This window comes from Mirounga leonina, unplaced genomic scaffold (assembly GCF_011800145.1).
Source record: "Mirounga leonina isolate KUSES-001 unplaced genomic scaffold, KU_Mleo_1.0 Mir_95, whole genome shotgun sequence".
In the NCBI taxonomy this organism is placed as follows: domain Eukaryota; kingdom Metazoa; phylum Chordata; class Mammalia; order Carnivora; family Phocidae; genus Mirounga; species Mirounga leonina.
Genome location: NW_023270865.1, coordinates 24,568,387 through 24,587,599, shown reverse-complemented (window position 1 = coordinate 24,587,599; position 19,213 = coordinate 24,568,387). Strand labels below are relative to the sequence as shown.

Genomic DNA, 19,213 nt, shown 5'->3' with positions numbered 1-19,213 from the left:
AAAAAAAAAACCTCACAGCATGATATATGAAAATGAAATTTCATTACAGAGAGAAAGGACATTACAAAGAACAAGGAGAAAATCCTAAAAACTTTCAGAGAGGGAAATAATTACTTTCAGAGAGGACAGACATCTCAATGGCAATACTGAACCTAAAGAACAATGTGTTCCAAATTCTGAGGGAAAAGCATTTCCAACCTTCATACCCCATCAAACATGCAAACTCGGAAGGTCTTAAAACATTGATTATCCACGTACTTCTCAGAAACTTCTAGAAGTTGTGTTTTACCAGAAAGAGAACAGAAACAAAGAGGAAAATGTGAGTCTAGAACACAGGGGATGCCATTTGGGACAGAGGCAAATATCAGTACCCAGCAAGATGAAGAAAGGGGATTTCAGGATGATGGGTGTGTGGCAGGCCTCAAAAGCAGCAAATCCAGAGCGGAAAGGAGGCCAGAGGGCTGGTGAGGGAGAGGACCAAGTGGAGCAGTATGTAGCTGCAGTATTTAAGGATACATCCAAAATGTTGAAAGCTGTTGTCTTTGGGGCACAGAAGTTGAGTTTGGTGGATGGTGGGGCAAGTGACTGTTGTTTCTAGTTATAAGCCTTATAGAAATGTTTGACTTTGAAAATTATATACATGTATTGTTTTGATAAAGAAAAAAGGGAAACTCAGGTCTAAATCAGATTCCAGAATGAGAACCCAGGACTAGAAGGCAGCAAAAGTACTTGGTGAAACCATTGGGAAACAAGAGTTGATGAAGAAGGCAGGGCCAAGCTCTAGGCAGAGCAGATGAGAACTTATGTCCCAGGAAACGGGCCAGAATGGGGTCACCCTTTCCCTTCAAGGAAGCAATTCCTAAGTGTGACCTGCCTGGATTTACAGAGATTAGTAGGAACAGAGGATTAGAGGGAGCTGTACATGCCAAGTGCAGTGTCGGGCAATTTATGGAAGCGAGAAGGCGAGCAGAAAGGTGGTTTCTGGAAACTTTGCTGCTCTTTCCTGCTAGATTAGGGTAGGCCCTCCCTCAGACAGTTATGCCCAGCCGTGCAGGCTCACAGAGCTCAAGGCTGGAAGAGCACAAGCAAGCCTGAAATCCTGAGTCCACCTGGGTTTCCCCACTTTCCCTGGTACGTCCTATTTCTGTTTCTTGTGTGTGTGGCCGACTCTGAGAACTCCTTTTTTTCTTTTAAAACCTGACACAGGCCTCCTTTCCCAAAGCCCACCCTACCTGTGAGTCCTATGGCTGCATCCTAGGGACAATGGATTTGACTAGAGATCTGAAAACAAGGAACTGTGGGTAGATCCTGTTAACTTTGTTAACTATCTCAGCTAAAAAAAGGGCCACAGTGAATCTGTAGGTCATTGAGCGTATAGCGGTCAGATTAACATTGGAGGTAGAAAGATCCCCCGTACCTTATTTTTCAATTCATCTGCAAGGGCAAAACAGTCTAGGTGTACAAAGTTTGAAAGAACTATATTTCAGGTGTATTTGAAGATGTTTATGTCATGCCTTTTGTGATATCATCATTTATGGTTTATGTCATGCCCCTTATGATATCAAACTCAGCTTGACCTATTTTTATGAAAAGTGTTTACTATTTACATTCATAGCTTTTCTCCCAGAAATGGTTCCCAGGATGATAGCTGTAGTTATCTCCTCCTTACAGGCATCTCATGACACAAGATTGACTTAATTTCACCCCTAGTATTTATAAACTATCTACTAGGGAGTAACAACATGATAGATAAGGTCATTCTCTTCCCAAACATCTTTCATCTTTAAATTCTTAGATTTGTGGACACTAAATCAAAATGTTCTGCGCATCAGTGGTGGGGGAGTTGTCCAAGCAGGCTGTTTAGTAGTTTGGGGCAAAGATCTGTCCCCAAAAGAGATCGTGACCTCCTGAGGGCTCAAAAAAAAAAAAAAAAAAAAAAAAGTTCCCGCTGGTCCCAGACGCATCTTTGCTCTAGCCCAGATTCCTTTCCCTGCTAGCCAGAGAGAAGCATGGGACAAGGGCGGTGTAACAGATGCCTGGGTTGCTGGCGCACCGCCCCCCACACCCCCCCACGCACACACTTCGTGGGCTTCAACAGCACCCCTTGTCCGAGGTGTCTGAAAGAACCGTGGCTCTGGAGCCCCTCCAGCCTTGTCCCTTGTGCCCCCCTCCCCGCCTGTCACACACTCCAGGCGCCTCCTTCCGTCAGGAACTGACAAACCAGTTCCAAGTCGGTCACTCCTCCTCGGGAACACAGACCGTCTCTAAACACGCCAATCCCCCAAGTCAAAAACAAGACACCCTGGTGATCCGCGAGATGAGCTAGTTGGCTGCGGCGTTTTTCCGAGGCTGTGGCTAAATTTCCACATTTGTGGATTCAGCCTCCACCTGCACCCCAACCCGATGCGGAGGGCAAGCCTGAGGCTTGCGTTTGCCAGGCTTGTTCCTACCTCCAGGTCTGAAGTCACCTCGACGGGACGCCCGCTGCGATGCCTCCGCCGGCGGCCGGCGTGCGGGTCGCGCGCCCCTGGCGGCGCTAACCTCTGGCGCCGGGACCCCGCGCGCCCGCGCGCCGCTGCCCGGTCACCTGCCGCCGCGGGCGGGGCGCGGGAGGTGGGGGGCGCTCAGCTCGGGCTCCCCGCCCGGGACGCCGCGCCTCCGGAGCCGGGGCCCGGCGGCCCGCTCCATGTCGGTGGGCGGACCCCTCCTCCCGCCCGCAGCCCGGGCCGGGACGTTATGAAAAGACCGTAACGGGGTCCCCGCTCGGCCCGCCACTGCCCGGCTCACTTGTCAGAACTGCACGGCATTCCAGAACGCCTTCCCCGGTCACTCGCCGGCGGGGAGAGGGGAGCGCCCGCGGGAGGGTTGCAGGGCCTTGGCAGTTGCCGGGCAGACACCTTTGTTGACCTCGCGCGCTCGGGCGGCGGGGAGGGGGGCGCCTCCCGCCGTAGCCGGGAGCAGGTTTGGGGCCGAAAACGCCCTTCCCAGACACCCTCGCCCGGTCAAAAGTTCTCCCCCGAGCCGCGGCGAGAAGCTCCGCCTCCCCGGCTCCAGTTCATTTCATAACCGCTGCGTTTCATAACCAGCAGCAGCGTGGGTTCTTCCAGGGGGTGGGTGGGGGAGCCCCAAACCAGAATCACAACCATCACACCGGGCAGGAAGTCAAGAAACTTTTCAGAAACCTCCAGTCAGAGTCTTTCGGCTGCTTGGACCAAATTTACCACCGCCGAATTACAATCGCCCGGTGACTGCACGACTTAAGCATTTCCTTTACACCTTCTCCCGCTCCCGCGCCCCTCCCGTCACCTGCGGGGCTCAGTCAACAAGTCATCCCCCGGAGAGGCAGGAATGGGCTTGGGCCGCTCAGCCATCCCTCCAGCTGCAAACTGATGAGGAAGCCCGACCCACGAGGCTGAATTGTTTACATCACACCCACCGAGGGCTTCCTGTCTTAAATTAATGGGAATACAAATAAGACAGGAAAAGAGTGTTTGCTTTTCTAAAAGCGGAGGGAGGGCTCTCAGAGAGAGGGGGAGTCACCCCACATTTCATTGCACGAAGAGATTTTTTTTTTAAACTTCCAATTTTATTTTATTCCACCTTTCCACTTTTAACACTTGTTGAAAAGAAAAAGCATCGCTGTGCCAAACCTCAAACCATTAAGGAAGTTCAGCTCACAACACATTTTCACCTGGCTTCGAAAGGGATCAGGTCGGAGCTCCCAGAGGGAGCTAGACGTATGGAGACCACCTGTGGTTGAACGGCACCAATCTAGGCACAAAACGAAGCCCTGCCTCCTGGGACTTGAGATGGCCACACACTCATCCTACTCCTTGGGTTCATACCAGAATCTTGCCCCAAACCTATGTCTCTTAAGCTATGGTTCTCTTTTTGGGCATCTAGCAAACCCTTAAAGTAAATTAGCTTTGCAAGGGATAGATCTGGTGGAATTCGAAGTAATTCATTATAAACGAAGAGGCAAAAGAAGGCTTCAGCTCTCAGTTACCATTACTGTTAGTGGACAGTGTAATTAGAGTCCGGGAGGGGCCAACCCATGTCAAGGCCAGGCTGGAAATCTGTCTTCTCTCAGAAGCAGCCCACAGAGCGCACTGGTAACTAATCATCGTAATCACGGCTCCTGGAATCACCCTCAGTTGCTTCATTCAGGTTACACAACGGCAAACCCAGAGACAGGCAGGAATGCCACATGGTGGTGGTCCTCTTTTGAAAGTACTAGAAGGAAACAAAACCCCAGGATAAAGTGTATCTCCAGGAGGTGTGGGTATTGCAACCAGCAATGATACGTGGAGTTACGGGTGTCTGATGAGAACAAGCTTTGCAAGCCATGCCTCAAAATACGGCAATTCCTGGGTCAAAACCAGTTAGGCTTATGATTTTAGGAAAAGCCAAGTACATCAGAACTCTTAGAGTGTCTGGCTTACAAATATTATAAGGCTTCAGTGAATGTTGGCTCCCCCCCCCATTCCCTCTCCTATGCTTTGGGGTGGTAGTCCTGGTAGATTCATTAGCATACTTTTATGAGGCATCTCAGTATCTGATAAGTTTTATGAGAATTAGGTTCAAATTGAATGATTTTCTAAAAATTTCAGAAGTCATCCTTTCTTCCCTTCTGATTGCTTTCCCCACTGACAGTTTCTTAATGTTTTACTTCTAACTCTCTCTACTCTATCAATCTGGTTATATAATTTATGATGTGCAAACCAATGTTGTTTAAAGTAAATCCAGGATTTTAAATTTAATACAAATAAATATTCCCCCTTCCCCCACCAACTTTGTTGTCTGAGCTCAGTTTAGGGTGTGTATATGCCAGGAATTAAAATTTGAGCACATCTGTATAATAGCTTAATTTCAGGAAAGCTTTGGAATGCAGATGACATTCTATCAGCAGGCTAGAAAGATACGGTGTGCTTGGTCTTTTGCCCAGCTTGTTTCACTGCTGACTGGAAAACAGATCAATGGTTCAGTAAACAAAGGGGTGCTTAAAAAGTGGTCTCTAATTTTACCCTAGGTCTGGTTTAAATAATACTTACAATTGCTATGTGTACAACCAGAGTCTATAAGTAATATTAATTTGAGCAGAAACTGCTGATATATTAAGAGAATTCAAACACATGAAGGAAATGGTTCATTAAAGAGAGTTTAGAGTTCAGCACGAAGGCTGATTACGAAGTAGTGTCCTGAGGGGGATGATCAAAATGACAGGCACAAATGGGGCTTAATATCTAGATTTGAGAAAAACAAAGATGTGAGGATCACAGCAGACCATGTATTCAATATGAGTCTGCGTACTGTACTGATAAGAAATAGGCAACACAACACTGGGGCGAGTTCACATTGGCAGGAGGTTGACATGAAAGGGAAGTGCCTCTCCCCACTTCTTCCTCCCCCATAATAAAGAATTTGGCAGCAGACAGACTCTTATTAGGGTGGTATGTCCAGTGGGAGGCCCCTTATTTTAAGGGAGTTGGGGAGACACTGGAAAGGTTCCAAAGGAGAACCAAAATGATTAAAGAGACAGAAAATAGAACCTTTGAGGGAAGGTTAAAGGATTTGCAATTGTTTAGTCTAGAGTAAAAACTGCCTAAAGGCAAACTTAACAGTCGTCTCCCATTTGAAGGGTTATTATAAAGAGGATACCGACCAGCTGTTCTTCATCTCCACAGGAGACAAAAGAGGTAAGAGACACAAACGCAACATTAAAATTTGGGTCGGACATGAAGAAGGCTTGCTTGATGCTAATGGTAACTGACCTGACACTGACATCACTGGACAATCTTCACCTATCAGACTCCCTCTTAAGTGATAATCTTGCGTGTTTAGGCAGGAGCTGGGCTAGAGAACGCCTTCCATTCCCTTCTAGGGCTAAAGTGGTCATCATTACTCCATTGAATGTGGGAGCAAAGATCTTGAGCATCCATGCTCTATGCTCACAAACAAGGCACCACAAGAATGTGATCCTCCCCACAAACATATGCCCGCATCTCATTGGACCTTTGTTTTTTGGAATGGGTATCTCTAAGAATATGTCCAACTCTTAGATACTGAATAGGTGATGTATATTTAAGAGACTCACTCCTCTATATTGTTTCTCTGTACAGGCAATGTTGCTTTTTGTTTAGCGGGCACACAAATATTAGTTGATGATGATGTTAATGATAATTATAGCTATGGATTATTAAGTTCTTACTGTAATTAGGTTGGGCACTGTGCTAACAACTTTATGTAGATTGTCTTTTTTTTTTTTAGGAGCCCTGTGAAGTGGGACTAATTATTAGCCTTATTCTAACACAAGGAAACTGAGTCACAACAGGGTTAAGTAATAAAGCTAGTAAATGTTGGAGTTCCCAATTCAAACCCATCTAGTTTGACTCAAAAGGGTGTGCTTAACGATTACACCTCTGCCTCTCATCAAGTATTTTTACCTCTCAGGAGGGAGGAAACATTGCAAAAAGAAGCATTTATGCTTGTTGGCCCAAACTGAGTAAAACCAAGACTTCTACAGGTTTATTTACATCACCTGGGGAGTGCAATCATTTTTCCCCAGTGTAGGAGAGGAAAGGACTGGCTTTGCCTTCTGATTGGAAGCATACATTGCTGTCTCTCACCAAGCTGAAGAATCCAATCAAGGTTTACCTCTATTTTGTTATTTAGAGACACTTGGCTATTCATCTATAATCTAACCTTGCATATAGTAGGTCTTCCATGACTGTTGAAAGAATGAATACAAATGCATTACAACAGTGATGCTTTGAGACAAACTGAGCTGAATTGAGTTTTTGCAGCATGCTGGTGGGCAGACTCTGGTGGATCATTTCTCTGGGCCTCTTATCAGAGGTCCCCTGAGTCTTAAAATCCAACTGTTTCCTTTTTTTTTTTTTTTTAAAGATTTTATTTATTTATTTGACAGAGACAGAGAGAGAGGGAACACAAGCAGGAGGAGCGGGAGAGGGGGAGAAGCAGGCCTCCCGCTGAGCAGGGAGCCCAATGCGGTGCTCGATCCCAGGACCCGGGGATCATGACCGGAGCTGAAGGCAGACGCTTAACGACTGAGCCACCCAGGCGCCTCCCAACTGTTTCCTTTAATTCAACATCTATGAGAAAACATATGGATGGGTCACATATTTTTCCACTGTCAACTACTTTTAGATGGAGAAAAGATTTTTAATGGGGTTTATTGAGTGCTGTTGTTTATCAACAATAGATGATTCATGAGTGAAACAAACATCAAAATGATTTTTAGAAAGGCAAATGAACCACACACAAAAAATTAAATGCCTTGATCCAAATTACTACAAAGGACAGATATTTTCCCATTAGGACAATTTATCCTGAGTCTATAAACAGAGAGGGGCATAATTATCCATGTGTTTGCTAACAGATCTAAACCTTATGTAGCTATAAAAAGCTGGAGAGAGGAAGAAAGAGGAAATTCCCAGGAGAAGATCCCCAACCACATCCAGGGCCATCAGATCTCCATAAATACAAAGCCCAGCAGTGGCACCAAGTGAAGCATGAGAAGAAACCTCAAGATTTTAACACAAGCCACAGAAATAACTTTGAATTGTCTTAAAACTAAACAATGACAATTCTACCCAATAAACTTGCAGCTGACACATGGACAGAATGGTGACTTATTGGTGTTCCAGATGTAGTTAATAGAAACATGATGCCCAGAATAAAAAAGGTATTCAGTAAATGTTGATTGGATGTACAGAAGAGTGAATGAATGTCTGAACAGATGCCCAGGCTGCCTCTTTCCTCCTTAAAATCTCTGTTGGAAAGATGTTTCCGAGGCTTCAAGCCCAAAGCCCCCACAGAGGGGTTGAACAATATGACACTGGTACTCTGGGAACAGTTGATGCAACCAGAGATGGTGTCTAACCCAAAGAGACCAATTTGTGACCTTGCCATAAATACAGGAAGGGGAACTGCAGTACCTGTGAACCTTGATTCAAAAGCTCCCATTATTTACAATATAGATTCTAAACTATTTGAAGTCCAACAGAATCAAGCACTAAGTGGCCAGCATCTATTGAACACTTACTGGATGCTGGGTTTTATTCTAAGCCCCTTGTATATTAACTCATTAAATCCTTATTACATTCTTAACAATATGTACTATCCTTATCAACCTGTTTTCCAGGCAATGAAACTGGGCTAAAAGATTCCTTCATGAGCTCATGGTCATGTAACAAGTGTGTGGAGGAGCCAGAATTCAAACAAATTCCACCTGGAACCAGTGTGGGCTCTTTGGCTACCCAGTGTTACCTGTCCGAATCCTACCTCCCGCCACTCCTCAGCACAAACTCACTATTCCAATCAAACTGTTTATCCACAAATATTCAAAGAACATTCTCATCTCTGCAGGATGTGTTCCCTGACCTCCCTAGCCCGTTACCTCTCTATTCTGAGTGTTCACATCCCCTTTTCTCCAGTGAATGCAACTGGAACTTACCTGGCTCCTATCACATCTCTCCAACTAGATGTTAAGTTCCTTTGGGGGTAGGACAGTGTGTTGTATGGAAATCTGGGGATGTAGTCTGTAGAAAGACCTAGATTTAAAGTCCACATGCCATAATTATCACTCATGAGACCCTGAGTAAATCATTTAATTTTTATTACTTTTATTGGAACCATATTCCTTAAGGGCTTATTGGGGAGGAGAGCTTAAATGAAAAAATGTATATGAAGTGTTGGGGATGATGCCTAATATTGTAAGCCTGTGATTCTCAACCACCAGCTATTTTGCCCCCCAAGGGACATTTGGCAATGTCTGGAAATATTTCTGATAGTCATAACTGGGGAGGGGTGCTTCTGGCATCTGGTGGGTAGAGGTCAGGGATGCTGCTAAACGTTCTACAAAGTATAGGACAGGCCCCTGCAATGAAGGATTATCCAGTCCAAAATGTCAATGGCAATAGTGCTGAAGATGAGAACCCTGCTATACACTATTACAAATTTATTAAAAATGTTTCCATTCCCGTCCCTTTCCTTATTTTTTTACAGTACTGTGCTTATGGTAGGTATTCAGTAAATCTTTGTTGAGTAAACCTATTCATAAGTGGGTAAGTGAATGTATGAATCCTAGGACATTTTACTAGTAAACACCTGACTGGAGGGTGTGGTCCAGCCATGGCAAGGGTTGAGTGGGAGTTAATTAACTTAGAACCAGAATTTTCCAATATCCATGCTCAGTGAAAGGAATTCTGAAATAAATCCAATCTAATACCAGGGGCCTGTGCCCAATGAAAGTGATGTCAAAGTTGGTCCTAGGAGAGCTGAAGAATTTAGACAAAGGCCAGCTCCTTCTGACTGGTGGCTTCCCAAATGACTTGCTATTACCCTGCAAATGCCCCCTCATCTGTTTCTAATCCCTACTCCAAAGAATAATAGAGCAAAAGAGCCAGAAGACCATGGAAGAATTTGTTCAACCACTCATCCCTTGTCCACCACCCACCCCTGCAACAACCACACACAACTTGGAGCCCAATCAAATGAACTCTCATCAAGACCATGGACTGGAAAACATGGTAGAAGCAAAAAGGACATGCAGTCATTACTTGGAGCCTTCATTCAACAGGTTCAGTAATATCGGCTGCAAGAACTAGAAATCCAAGAATAAAAGCCTACATTCCTGGATAGAGCATAAATCACATTAACAGAAACCAGAAACGAGAGAGAGGGTGAGGGAGAAGGAGAGAGAGGAAGGGAAGGGAAGGGAGAGGAAGGGAAGAGAGAGGAAACCATTCCTTCCATCTCCCATTCTCCAGGCTTCGTGGCAACATTTGCTTGCATTCCATCTTGTGCAGTCAGAAAATATAAATGGTTTTTGTGTAGTTGTAGATGAGAAAATTTAAAACTTTAGTCTCCAGTCATCTTTAAGCATCTCTGGGATGTTTAATTACCTGAACTAAATTGCCTGCTCAGAACTGTGAGAACAAGATAGGTTCTTTTTTTTGCCTCAGGCCCCTGAACGCATCGAAACTGGGATTGTCCTCCCTGCTCTAATCACCTTCACCTGGCTAATCCCTACTCCCGTCTCCGGACTCAGCTTAGACATCACCTTCTCCAGGGATCCCCCTGACCCTCTCCTAGACCCGTGAAGCTTTGGTAGCATTCCCACAGTCCATTCACTTGACTGCTTACCCTTCTAGACTATAAACTCTTTTAGGATAAGGTTGTATGGCCTTGTTTAATATTTTATTTTCAGGGCCTAGCACCGTGCCTGGCATGTATGTGTGCCCAATGGATATTTGTTGAATGGGCGACTATAAATCAGGAAACTTCCAAATGCATTCATCCCTATTAATCCCTAATTACTTATTGAGTGCTTTCTATGAACCAGGAATAGGGCTAGACAACGGGAAAACAACAATATTACCTTAATATTAATAACAATAACAGTAAAAACAATCACAGCTACTGTTTATTGGACATTTACTATGCACTAGGCATCATGTCAAGCTCTTCCAGTATTCTTTTATAATTATCCACCCAAAACCCCATGTGGCAGACACTATTATTATTCCCATTGAACAGATGAAGAAAGATGCTGAGCCACTTCTATGGACCTTAACCACACAGATTCTATGTGAAAGAATCTCTGACGTTTAAGTCCCTCAAGGTCTATTTACATGGGCCTAACTCACATTGACTAAGAAAAAGTTACCTGTGAATTCACCCATGACCTTTGCTGATTTGTGTCCCCTTGCCTAGAAAGCCCCCATCCACTCTTCATATTGTCTGAAATTTATTTTTAAATATTTTGATACATCAAGTGATGATAACCCTAATCTACATTTTAGAGGCCCTGAGCTAATGTTTGAAGGACACTTATCAGAGTCCACGCTTGAAATATTACTATCTAAAGCTGCAGCAGAAAGTTCTGTTGTTATCAAAATGGGGGCTAGAAATATTTTTTTTTTTCATCTGTGGAATGAGAGATTTTTAAGATAAGTTGGTTGGAAAGGTTGTGTAGCCACTTCTGTCTTCCCCTGCTGAGTTACAAGAATCCGGGGAGAATCAGCTCCCGGACACCTCTGACTGGTGCTTCAGCTGTGGACTACTGTTGGTCTGGGGACCCCCAGTTAATGGAGGATTTTGTCACTGGCGATTCTTCTCACAGAGGGAACCTGCTGGGAAGGGGCTCACTGGAGCACCTACCAGAACTAGCAGTGGAGATATCACCAAACATAAAAGCAGGTTGTGGACTCTTTCTGTGTGGGCTTGCTAATGCCTACTCCACGTATGGCAGGAGTCAAAGACTTGCTTTCATGGTAACCTACCACCGGGAAGTGAGGTTATCAGACAGGAAGTATAGAGCACCCAAACTTTCCTGATTGCTATTGATATTTAACAAAAGAGCCTGACAATCAGCTCAGGTCAGGCTACAACATCTTCTTTCCTACCTGGGTCTCTAGGCAAACACCCATTCATGTTTCAGCACTAAGCTCAAAAATCCTCACTGCTGTGAAGGCTTTCTTGATGAGTCATCTCCCCTCAGGAGTTCTGAGGAATCATCTAGTTGTTGAAATGGCTGCCTGCATGTGACTGAGATCCTTCTGAGAAACCCCAATTACTTAAGATAACCTAGGCAGGTCTCTTTCTACATCTTGAAAAAGCCCCAATTTGGGCGCCTGGGTGGCTCAGTTGGTTAAGCGACTGCCTTCGGCTCAGGTCATGTTCCTGGAGTCCCTGGATCGAGTCCCGCATCAGGCTCCCTGCTCGGCAGGGAGTCTGCTTTGTCCTCTGACCCTATCCCCTCTCATGTGTTCTCTCTCTCTCAAATAAATAAATAAAATCTTTAAAAAAAAAAAAAAAAGAAAAAGCCCCAATTTAGCCAGTGGATTTATTTTAGAATACGATTTATCAAGTCAAGGGCCACACTAGGTACTGAGGGAACACTGATAAGCAGCACTGACCGTGGGCCCAGTGAGCTCAGAGACCACAGTGGGACAAGAAAGGGGCACCAGGCAGTTTGTTACAATGCAGTGTGGGATAACTGCTAAGTCCAGGGAGTTGTGACAAGCCCACCAGGGGAACCTAATTAGTCCTGGAAGGCCATGGAAGGCTTCTAGAAGTGACTGTAAGCTGAGCCCTGAGGATAAGCAGACATTAGCAAGGTGAAGAAAATATTCCAGGAAGTGAAAATGGCAAGAACAAAGGTCCAGGGCTGAGAGAGAGATGCCATGTTCTGAGGTCTACAAAGGGTCAGCCTGGCAGCAAGTTTGGTCAGCCTGGGGCCAGTGTGAGGAGAGCAGCAAACTGGGCAGTGGCTAGAGAAGTATGGTTTTGTGAGACAGTGGTTTGGGCTTCATTCTTGAAGGGCTTTTAGCAGGAGTGCCCTGAATGGATTTCCATGTTAGAATGATCATGTTGGCTCCAGGGAGAATATCCCAGAAGACCAGCTGGGCAGAGGCAGAGAGGGGTGAGGAAGCTGTCCTATGAATCCAGCCAAGAAAAGATGGTGCCTACCCTGGGGGCATCTCTATGGACTTGTCCTTCCCCTTTATCTGGGATAAAACTCGGGCATTGCTCAGTTTACAGGCTCTCTCCCTCTGCTAGACTGTGAATCCCTTGAGGGCAAAAATTGGAATTTATTTATCTCTGGAGCTTCGGTACCTGCAAGTGATAAAGCCCCCAGTAAAGGGTTGGTTGGTGCATGTCTAACGACAGAATTCCTTATGGACAAAAATGATTTCCTTTTGCTGAATGCCTCATCATCAGACCTCCACCTCACCCCTACATCCCTTCCACATCTTCTCTGCTATTGCTGTCTGCCCATACCTCTTGCAGCAACTACTATTCCCTTTTGCATTTGGTTGGTCCAAGGGATAAGTGGACTCGCTTCCCTTCATCAGACGCAGATTTTGATTCTAGTCTTCATAGCCCCCTAAATATCTTGCATTGCCCTTTTCTCCCACCGTGGCCCAGCTCATCCCACCACTCTGTGTAGGCAAGACTTTACACAGGTCCCTCCCCCACCATCTTGAAAGTTTCCCAGGGGTGACCTCACCTATGTGGAGCACCTACTCCCTCCCATCTGATATCCTAAATCCATCTCATTATTTAAGTGAAAAAATAAAAGTTTCACCATCTGCAAGAAGCATGCATGAACTCCAACTAACCTGGTACAGAATCTTACCCAACTTAGTCCCATTAATATGTATTCCTGTCAACTGCATATAATTTGATGGTTCTCCATGTTTTCTCTTCAAGGACATAATACCAGAGATTTGCAGATTCACCTCCTTGTCTCTACCTCCCTTGCTTGTACTTGTACTCAAGGTCCTTCTTCATCCTCCCCTTGCCCTGTTCCCTGGAACAAAGAAACTTCTTCTAGCCCACAGAGGTCTTCACTTTGACCTACTCCTGAGAATTAGGACTTAGAAGGATGGATTTAGAAGCATTTAATCTAATCTGCCTCTAGGCCTGGTCCACACTTCAGCCCTGTCAGCTGACTTTATAATAGTGAGCACTATGTTACCCAGAAGGGCCTTCATAGACTCTTAAAGAGAGTTAAAACTGGATAGTATCCCAGAGATTTTTCCTTTTCCCAGAGGCCTTCACCTACCAGGGGCTGGTGCCCTTCCTTCCAAATAGGTTTGTACCACTGTTGCCAAATAAAATATAAGAGACCCAGTTAAATTAGAACTTTAAGTGAAAAATGAATACTTTTTAAGTATAAGTATGTCTCAAATATTGTATGGGACTTTTTATTTGCTAAATCTGACCACCATAGTTTGTACTTGTTACTCAGAGGTTTATTTTTTTTTTAAGATTTTATTTCTTTGAGAGAGAGAGAGAGAGAGAGAGAGCATGAGCAGGGGGAGGGGCGGGGGAGAAGGAGAAGCAAACTCCCCCCTGAGTGGGGAGCCCAACGCTGGGCTCGATCCCAGGACCCTGATATCATGAGCTGAGCTGAAGGCAGAGGCTTAACCAACTGAGCCATCCAGGTGGCCCATGTTACTTAGTTTTTATAAAAATCATATTTACACTCATCAATAGGTAAATAATTATCCAGAAAACAAAGGATATATACGTTGTTAGAACATGGAACCCTTGAAAAATATTCTTTGTGCTCTCTGTTTCTCACTCTGATGAAGGTCTTCTTATAAGGGTAGGTTTTTAATCATCTTTATAGTTCACATGGAGTCCCTCACCTCTCTGCCCTACCTTTCTCACTTGGTTTTTAATTCTCTTCCCTTGATTACTCTTTGCATCATTAGGTTCAACCATTTGACCTTTCTTTCCTTCCCAAGCAATTACTATTCAATTGAGTACTTCACCTTGACTTGCTCGGTCTTATGATGATGTATCAAAACATCTCCTCTTTACAAGTCAGTGAACCACATTAAGGAAACACTGAATGGCTAGTAAGTAGTTCCCCAATCAATTCTTCCAAATTGACCTCAAGGATCAGATTCCTTTTCCCAATTGCCCCACGCTCTCCAACTCTGGGAAATCCAGAAAAGCAACACCAGGACTCCAAACCTGGCTCTGATCTGGTCTATCATTGCTTCCCATCAGCTGGAGAAAGTTGGGAAAAGCAAAGGACCAGATAAAGCTCCAAACAATATTCTCACAAAGGAAAAGACTGGATCCTTCTCTGGGTCCCAGGGGCCACCTCAACCATGTTGTTTACAAAAGCCACACTATTTACAAATAGTGCCATACAAAGGGCATGCCTAACATCACCCCAAGGAGTGGAGAGTTTAACCCATTTATAAATGCATGTTTGGGGGGAAAAGGGCATGAAAGGGAACTATGACTTTCCAGTTTTCTTTTTTTTTTTTTTTAAGATTTTATTTATTTATTTGACAGAGAGAGAGACAGTGAGAGAGGGAACACAAGCAGGAGGAGAGGGAGAAGCAGGCCTCCTGCCAAGCAGGGAGCCCGATGTGGGGCTCGATCCCAGGACCCTGGGATCATGACCTGAGCTGAAGGCAGACGCTTAACGACTGAGCCACCCAGGCGCCCCAACTTTCCAGTTTTCACAGAGAGTAACTGGATTCCAGGTAAGAGACTGTAGGTGAGACTCAGAGGGAACCAGCGTAGCTGGCAAGATCTGATAAGTTATGGATGCTCCCCGGGTGGGCTGGTTAGGAAGGAAAGACATTAGTGAGATCCAGAAGGAGTTGTTAGTGTATCAACGGGGGAAAACCCACTTTGTATGACCAGGGTCACAATTTAAAAACAGCCATTGTGGTTGAGAGGCATGTCATTGCTATTTAAAACTTCCATCATATTATCAGTATTATCATCAATCTCATCTGACTATCACTTCATTCCCCATGAGGAAGATAAGACAGATCACTGTCACACACACTTTATAGGGAAAGAAACCACCCTGAGAAGGATGGAACTTCTAGAGACCAGGTTTCCTGACTTCTGGTCCAGGATGCCTCCTTTGCCTAGCAGATAGTTTTTGGTCTATTAGGTACCAGCTGGACACTGGCCAGAAAGCCACTTTCAGACTCATCCCAGTACCTCTGGAAGAATGTGCTAGGATTAGGGTTTGGGCTGTACTGGAATGAGCAACCCAGTGGGAAGAGGAAGGCCTGGGTTTGGATCCTGGCTCTTCTTTGCAAGTGTGGATTCTCTCATCTGTAGCTGGGGATAATGACAATTACCTCGCAAAGGTGCTGTGAGCTACAAAATGAGCTGACGTGTGTGGAGTCCTGGCACGGAGCTGCAATATGCATAAACATCATTATTAACAATGGCTCTAATTGTAGGTTCAGGAATCTCACTTGCATAGAGGAGTTCAAATATATGCAAATCCCCACTAAGATAGGGAAGAAAGGGATGGAAACTGGTAGTTTTTCAAAGCTACCAAAAGATTTGTTGAGTTATATGTTTTTCTGAAGTGACAAGAGAAAGCTGCAAATTAATAATGGCTCACATTTGTCGAGCACTTGCTGTGTGTCAGACACTGTGATGAAGCTTTACATGGATATCCTCATCTTCTCTCCCATCACCTTATGTCTTAGGTATTGTTCTTCTTTGCTCCAATTTACAGGTAGGGAAATCCTTGGTTTAGTGGGGTTAAGAAATTGCCTGATGTTACATGTTTTATAAGTGATGGGATCAGGACTCATTAAATTCATGTCCTTAAGCGCACATGTGTAGTCCAACCAGACCATTCATGTGTGCATGTTTGCATGCAGGTTCGTAAGGAAATACACCAAGTATCAGCAGTGGTTACCTCTAGGTGGTGAGATTACAGGTGATGTTGACTTTCTTCTTTATGCCTTATTGAATTGAATACTTACTGCTTTTATCATTTAAGATGTTTTTCATTTTGATAACAAACACAAACTTGAAAAATAAACCAAAATGAGGACACATGTGGGGGGAGGAAAGATATAAATAGGCATGACATTTTCAAAGACCATCATATTAAACTTTCAATTTTTTTCTTTCAATCCAAGAAACCTTCACAGAATAAAATGAACTTCTTGAAAATAAGAATTATATTCCTCCCTGCCACCTGAAAGCTCAGGTTCCATCAGCCCTGTCTTTCAGGCAGATTTGAGTAGAATCTTAAATCTGCTCATGGTTTGAGCATCAACATTAAACCAAAGATTTTACAATTACCTACAACATCACCAATGAGTTAGTAAAATTCTTTTTGTTTTACTACATTTTCCCTTTGCACAACTACTTGTAACTTATGAGCAAACCCCTTTCTCTTCTCTGGTCATTACCAAGGGATACAATGATGATAGATCAGCAAAGCGAATATTCATCTTACTATTTGCTCTGAACTCTGAAGTCTTCCTCAAGGAGAACTGTGATGATAAATAAGATTCAGTACCCCCTGTAAACAGAGCTAGTCCTCAACGATGACCTCCGTGGGAGAGTAAGGAATTGAAAGCAAAGGAACTCAAAAAATGATGACTTTTTCCTGTTTTTCTGCTATTGGCAATAGTGCGTGAGGAGCATGAGAAATTCACCTGTCCTCCAGAGCTGGGGCTCCAGTTTCTTCCTGGTGAGAGCTGCTGGGGTCCCCTAGGCCATATGATCTGGGAGGATGAGAGGGAGGTGTTCTGAGAAGCCAAGAGGAAGGCTGAGGGAGACAGAGGCTGTGCCCTCCCTTCATCCCATTGGAGCTTGCTTATAAGATGAGGCTAAGAGGCTTTCACAAGAGCAAATGGTTTGGAGTTCAACTAAGCAAGGTGTCCAGATTGCCTTCATAGACCTGACTTCCTGGGAATGCCCAGACTTGGAATTATCTGGAATTACAGTTGATGGGCTAGCTGCATGAAGGTGGCAGGGAGGTAGGATAGCCAAAATTGCATCAACACCAGACTACTGAATCAATGAAGAACCACCACTAAAAACCACAGACCTGTGAAGAAAACAGAGACAACTTGTCTGCCTACCCTTTGTTCTCTTTAATTTCATAAAGCAATGCCTCCACGTAAGTTTTAGAGAACTCACCTGTACATTTGCATGACTGTGTACCTGTTTGAATTTTGGTGATTTTCAAAGTGGAAAAGTGGGGGATTAATGATCAAAGTCTTCTAGACTCTGAGACTGTGCTGGCCACATGCTCATGCAAATCGCTCTGGATAGCATTTCCAGCTCCACAGGTTTCCAGAGTCTAAAATATACCCACAGTCCATAAAGTCTGGAAATACAAAATATTATTTTTAGTATTTTCTTTTTTACAGATTGAAGATGTCCTTGACAGAATTTTGTACATTTTATCCATGTTTCCAGAATTAACAGACACCATATGTATATATATTTTTTCCCTCACCCTCTCTTTTTTTAAGCCTTTCTTCCTCTCTTCTTTAGTCTTGACTCATGATTTGCTTTATTTTGAGCTACTGTATCAGTCAGGGTTTGATCAGAGAAGCAGGACCATCAGGACCAATACATAACATGGGATTTGTGATAGGGATTTGACTTCACACAATTGTGGGAGCCAGTTCCAGAGTTTATGTACTCGTAAGGCTGTTTCTTCTGTCTGAGGCGGGGCCTGAAATCAGCAGGGCAGGCAACCCAGAAGGAAATACTCAAGTAAAGTGGGGAGGGCCAGGGCCCACAGAAACGTTTAAGGAAGAATGGGAACCTGCCTCACCCTCCAACTCGGATGATTTTGCTGACCTGTATTAGAGCTGAACATGCTTCTGGACCAGGCATCAGGGGAGCTGGAGGAGGAGATCAGGGGCTGGAGGAACCACATCCCCTGCCCTGGCCCGGGGGTCAGGGAACTGAGGGAGGAAACCCGGAGGAGCTGGGAGGCAGAGCTCCAGCTGCTGTACCATTCCGAAAAGGTGAATTACAAGAGATGGTGCCCAACCTTCTGAGTGCTCACATGCACACATACATTCCAAATCTCATACCCAAGTCCTCTCATGGCCCACACTAACACAGAAGTGTGCAAGGAAGACATCTGGGAAATGTAGCACTAGCTTGGTTAAGTCAACTCCAAAACAAATCCAGCATCACCTCCACTTCGAACTCAGATTCTCCAGGCATCGGCCCCCCAGTGAGGCCGTGAACATTTTATCTCCAAAATGGTATGGAGCAGGAATTGGCAAACCTTTTCTGCAAAGGGTCAGAGAGTAAGTATTTTAGGCTTTGTGAGCCACATATGGTGTCTGTCTCATTCTCTTTATGACCTTTTAAAAATGTAAAATTCATCCTCAGCTGACAGGCAAGAGTTTGCTATTCCCTGGGAAGAGAGCCACAGCCTGAGAATTTGGAGGCCAGGCTGCTCCTCTCGGCTCCAACATGAATTCCCTGGAACCTAGAGGAAGTCACTTCACCTAGTGGGCTTGGAACTGCTTGTCTGCAAAATGAGAGTTTTGGGCTAGGTCAGCATCAAGAATGCGCATCAAAGACACAACAGTCCGAATTTTGAGGGGAGTAAATTTCGTTTGAAAATGCAATATAGATTCTTACTGTAATATAGATTATTATTATTATTAAATATAGATTCTTATTGGGAATTAATTCAAGTATGTATTTCTTCTTCTCTCAAAACCAAATTAATATATATGGTATTAATAATCCTGGATAGACTAGATACCTTTTTCTAAACAGAATTTCTAGAGGTGATCATAAAAGCCTTCGCCTACTCCTCCATTTTTGTCATTAGAGCACCATCTTGGTAGAAGAGGTTTTAAGAAAAAGGAGGATTTAGACTGAGTTGTGGAAATGCGCAAAAATCATATTT

At 44.3% G+C, this 19,213-nt stretch overlaps 1 protein-coding gene across 5 annotated transcripts in view; it reads right to left on the bottom strand.

Annotated features, from left to right (window-relative positions):
• Positions 1-19,213, bottom strand: part of PDZD2 (PDZ domain containing 2) — a 218,570-nt gene that overhangs the window by 175,642 nt on the left and 23,715 nt on the right. Inside the window, exon 1 of one of the 5 annotated variants that reach the window (XM_034998737.1) lies at positions 2,788-3,455. The exons of 3 other annotated variants lie outside the window; for them this stretch is intronic. In XM_034998737.1, the coding sequence (XP_034854628.1) occupies positions 2,788-2,807 (20 nt within the window). In that variant the 5' untranslated portion in view covers positions 2,808-3,455. Of the gene's footprint in view, positions 1-2,450; positions 2,540-2,787; positions 3,456-19,213 lie in introns of those variants that run through there. One more of the 5 variants, XM_034998739.1, reaches the window with a different exon arrangement.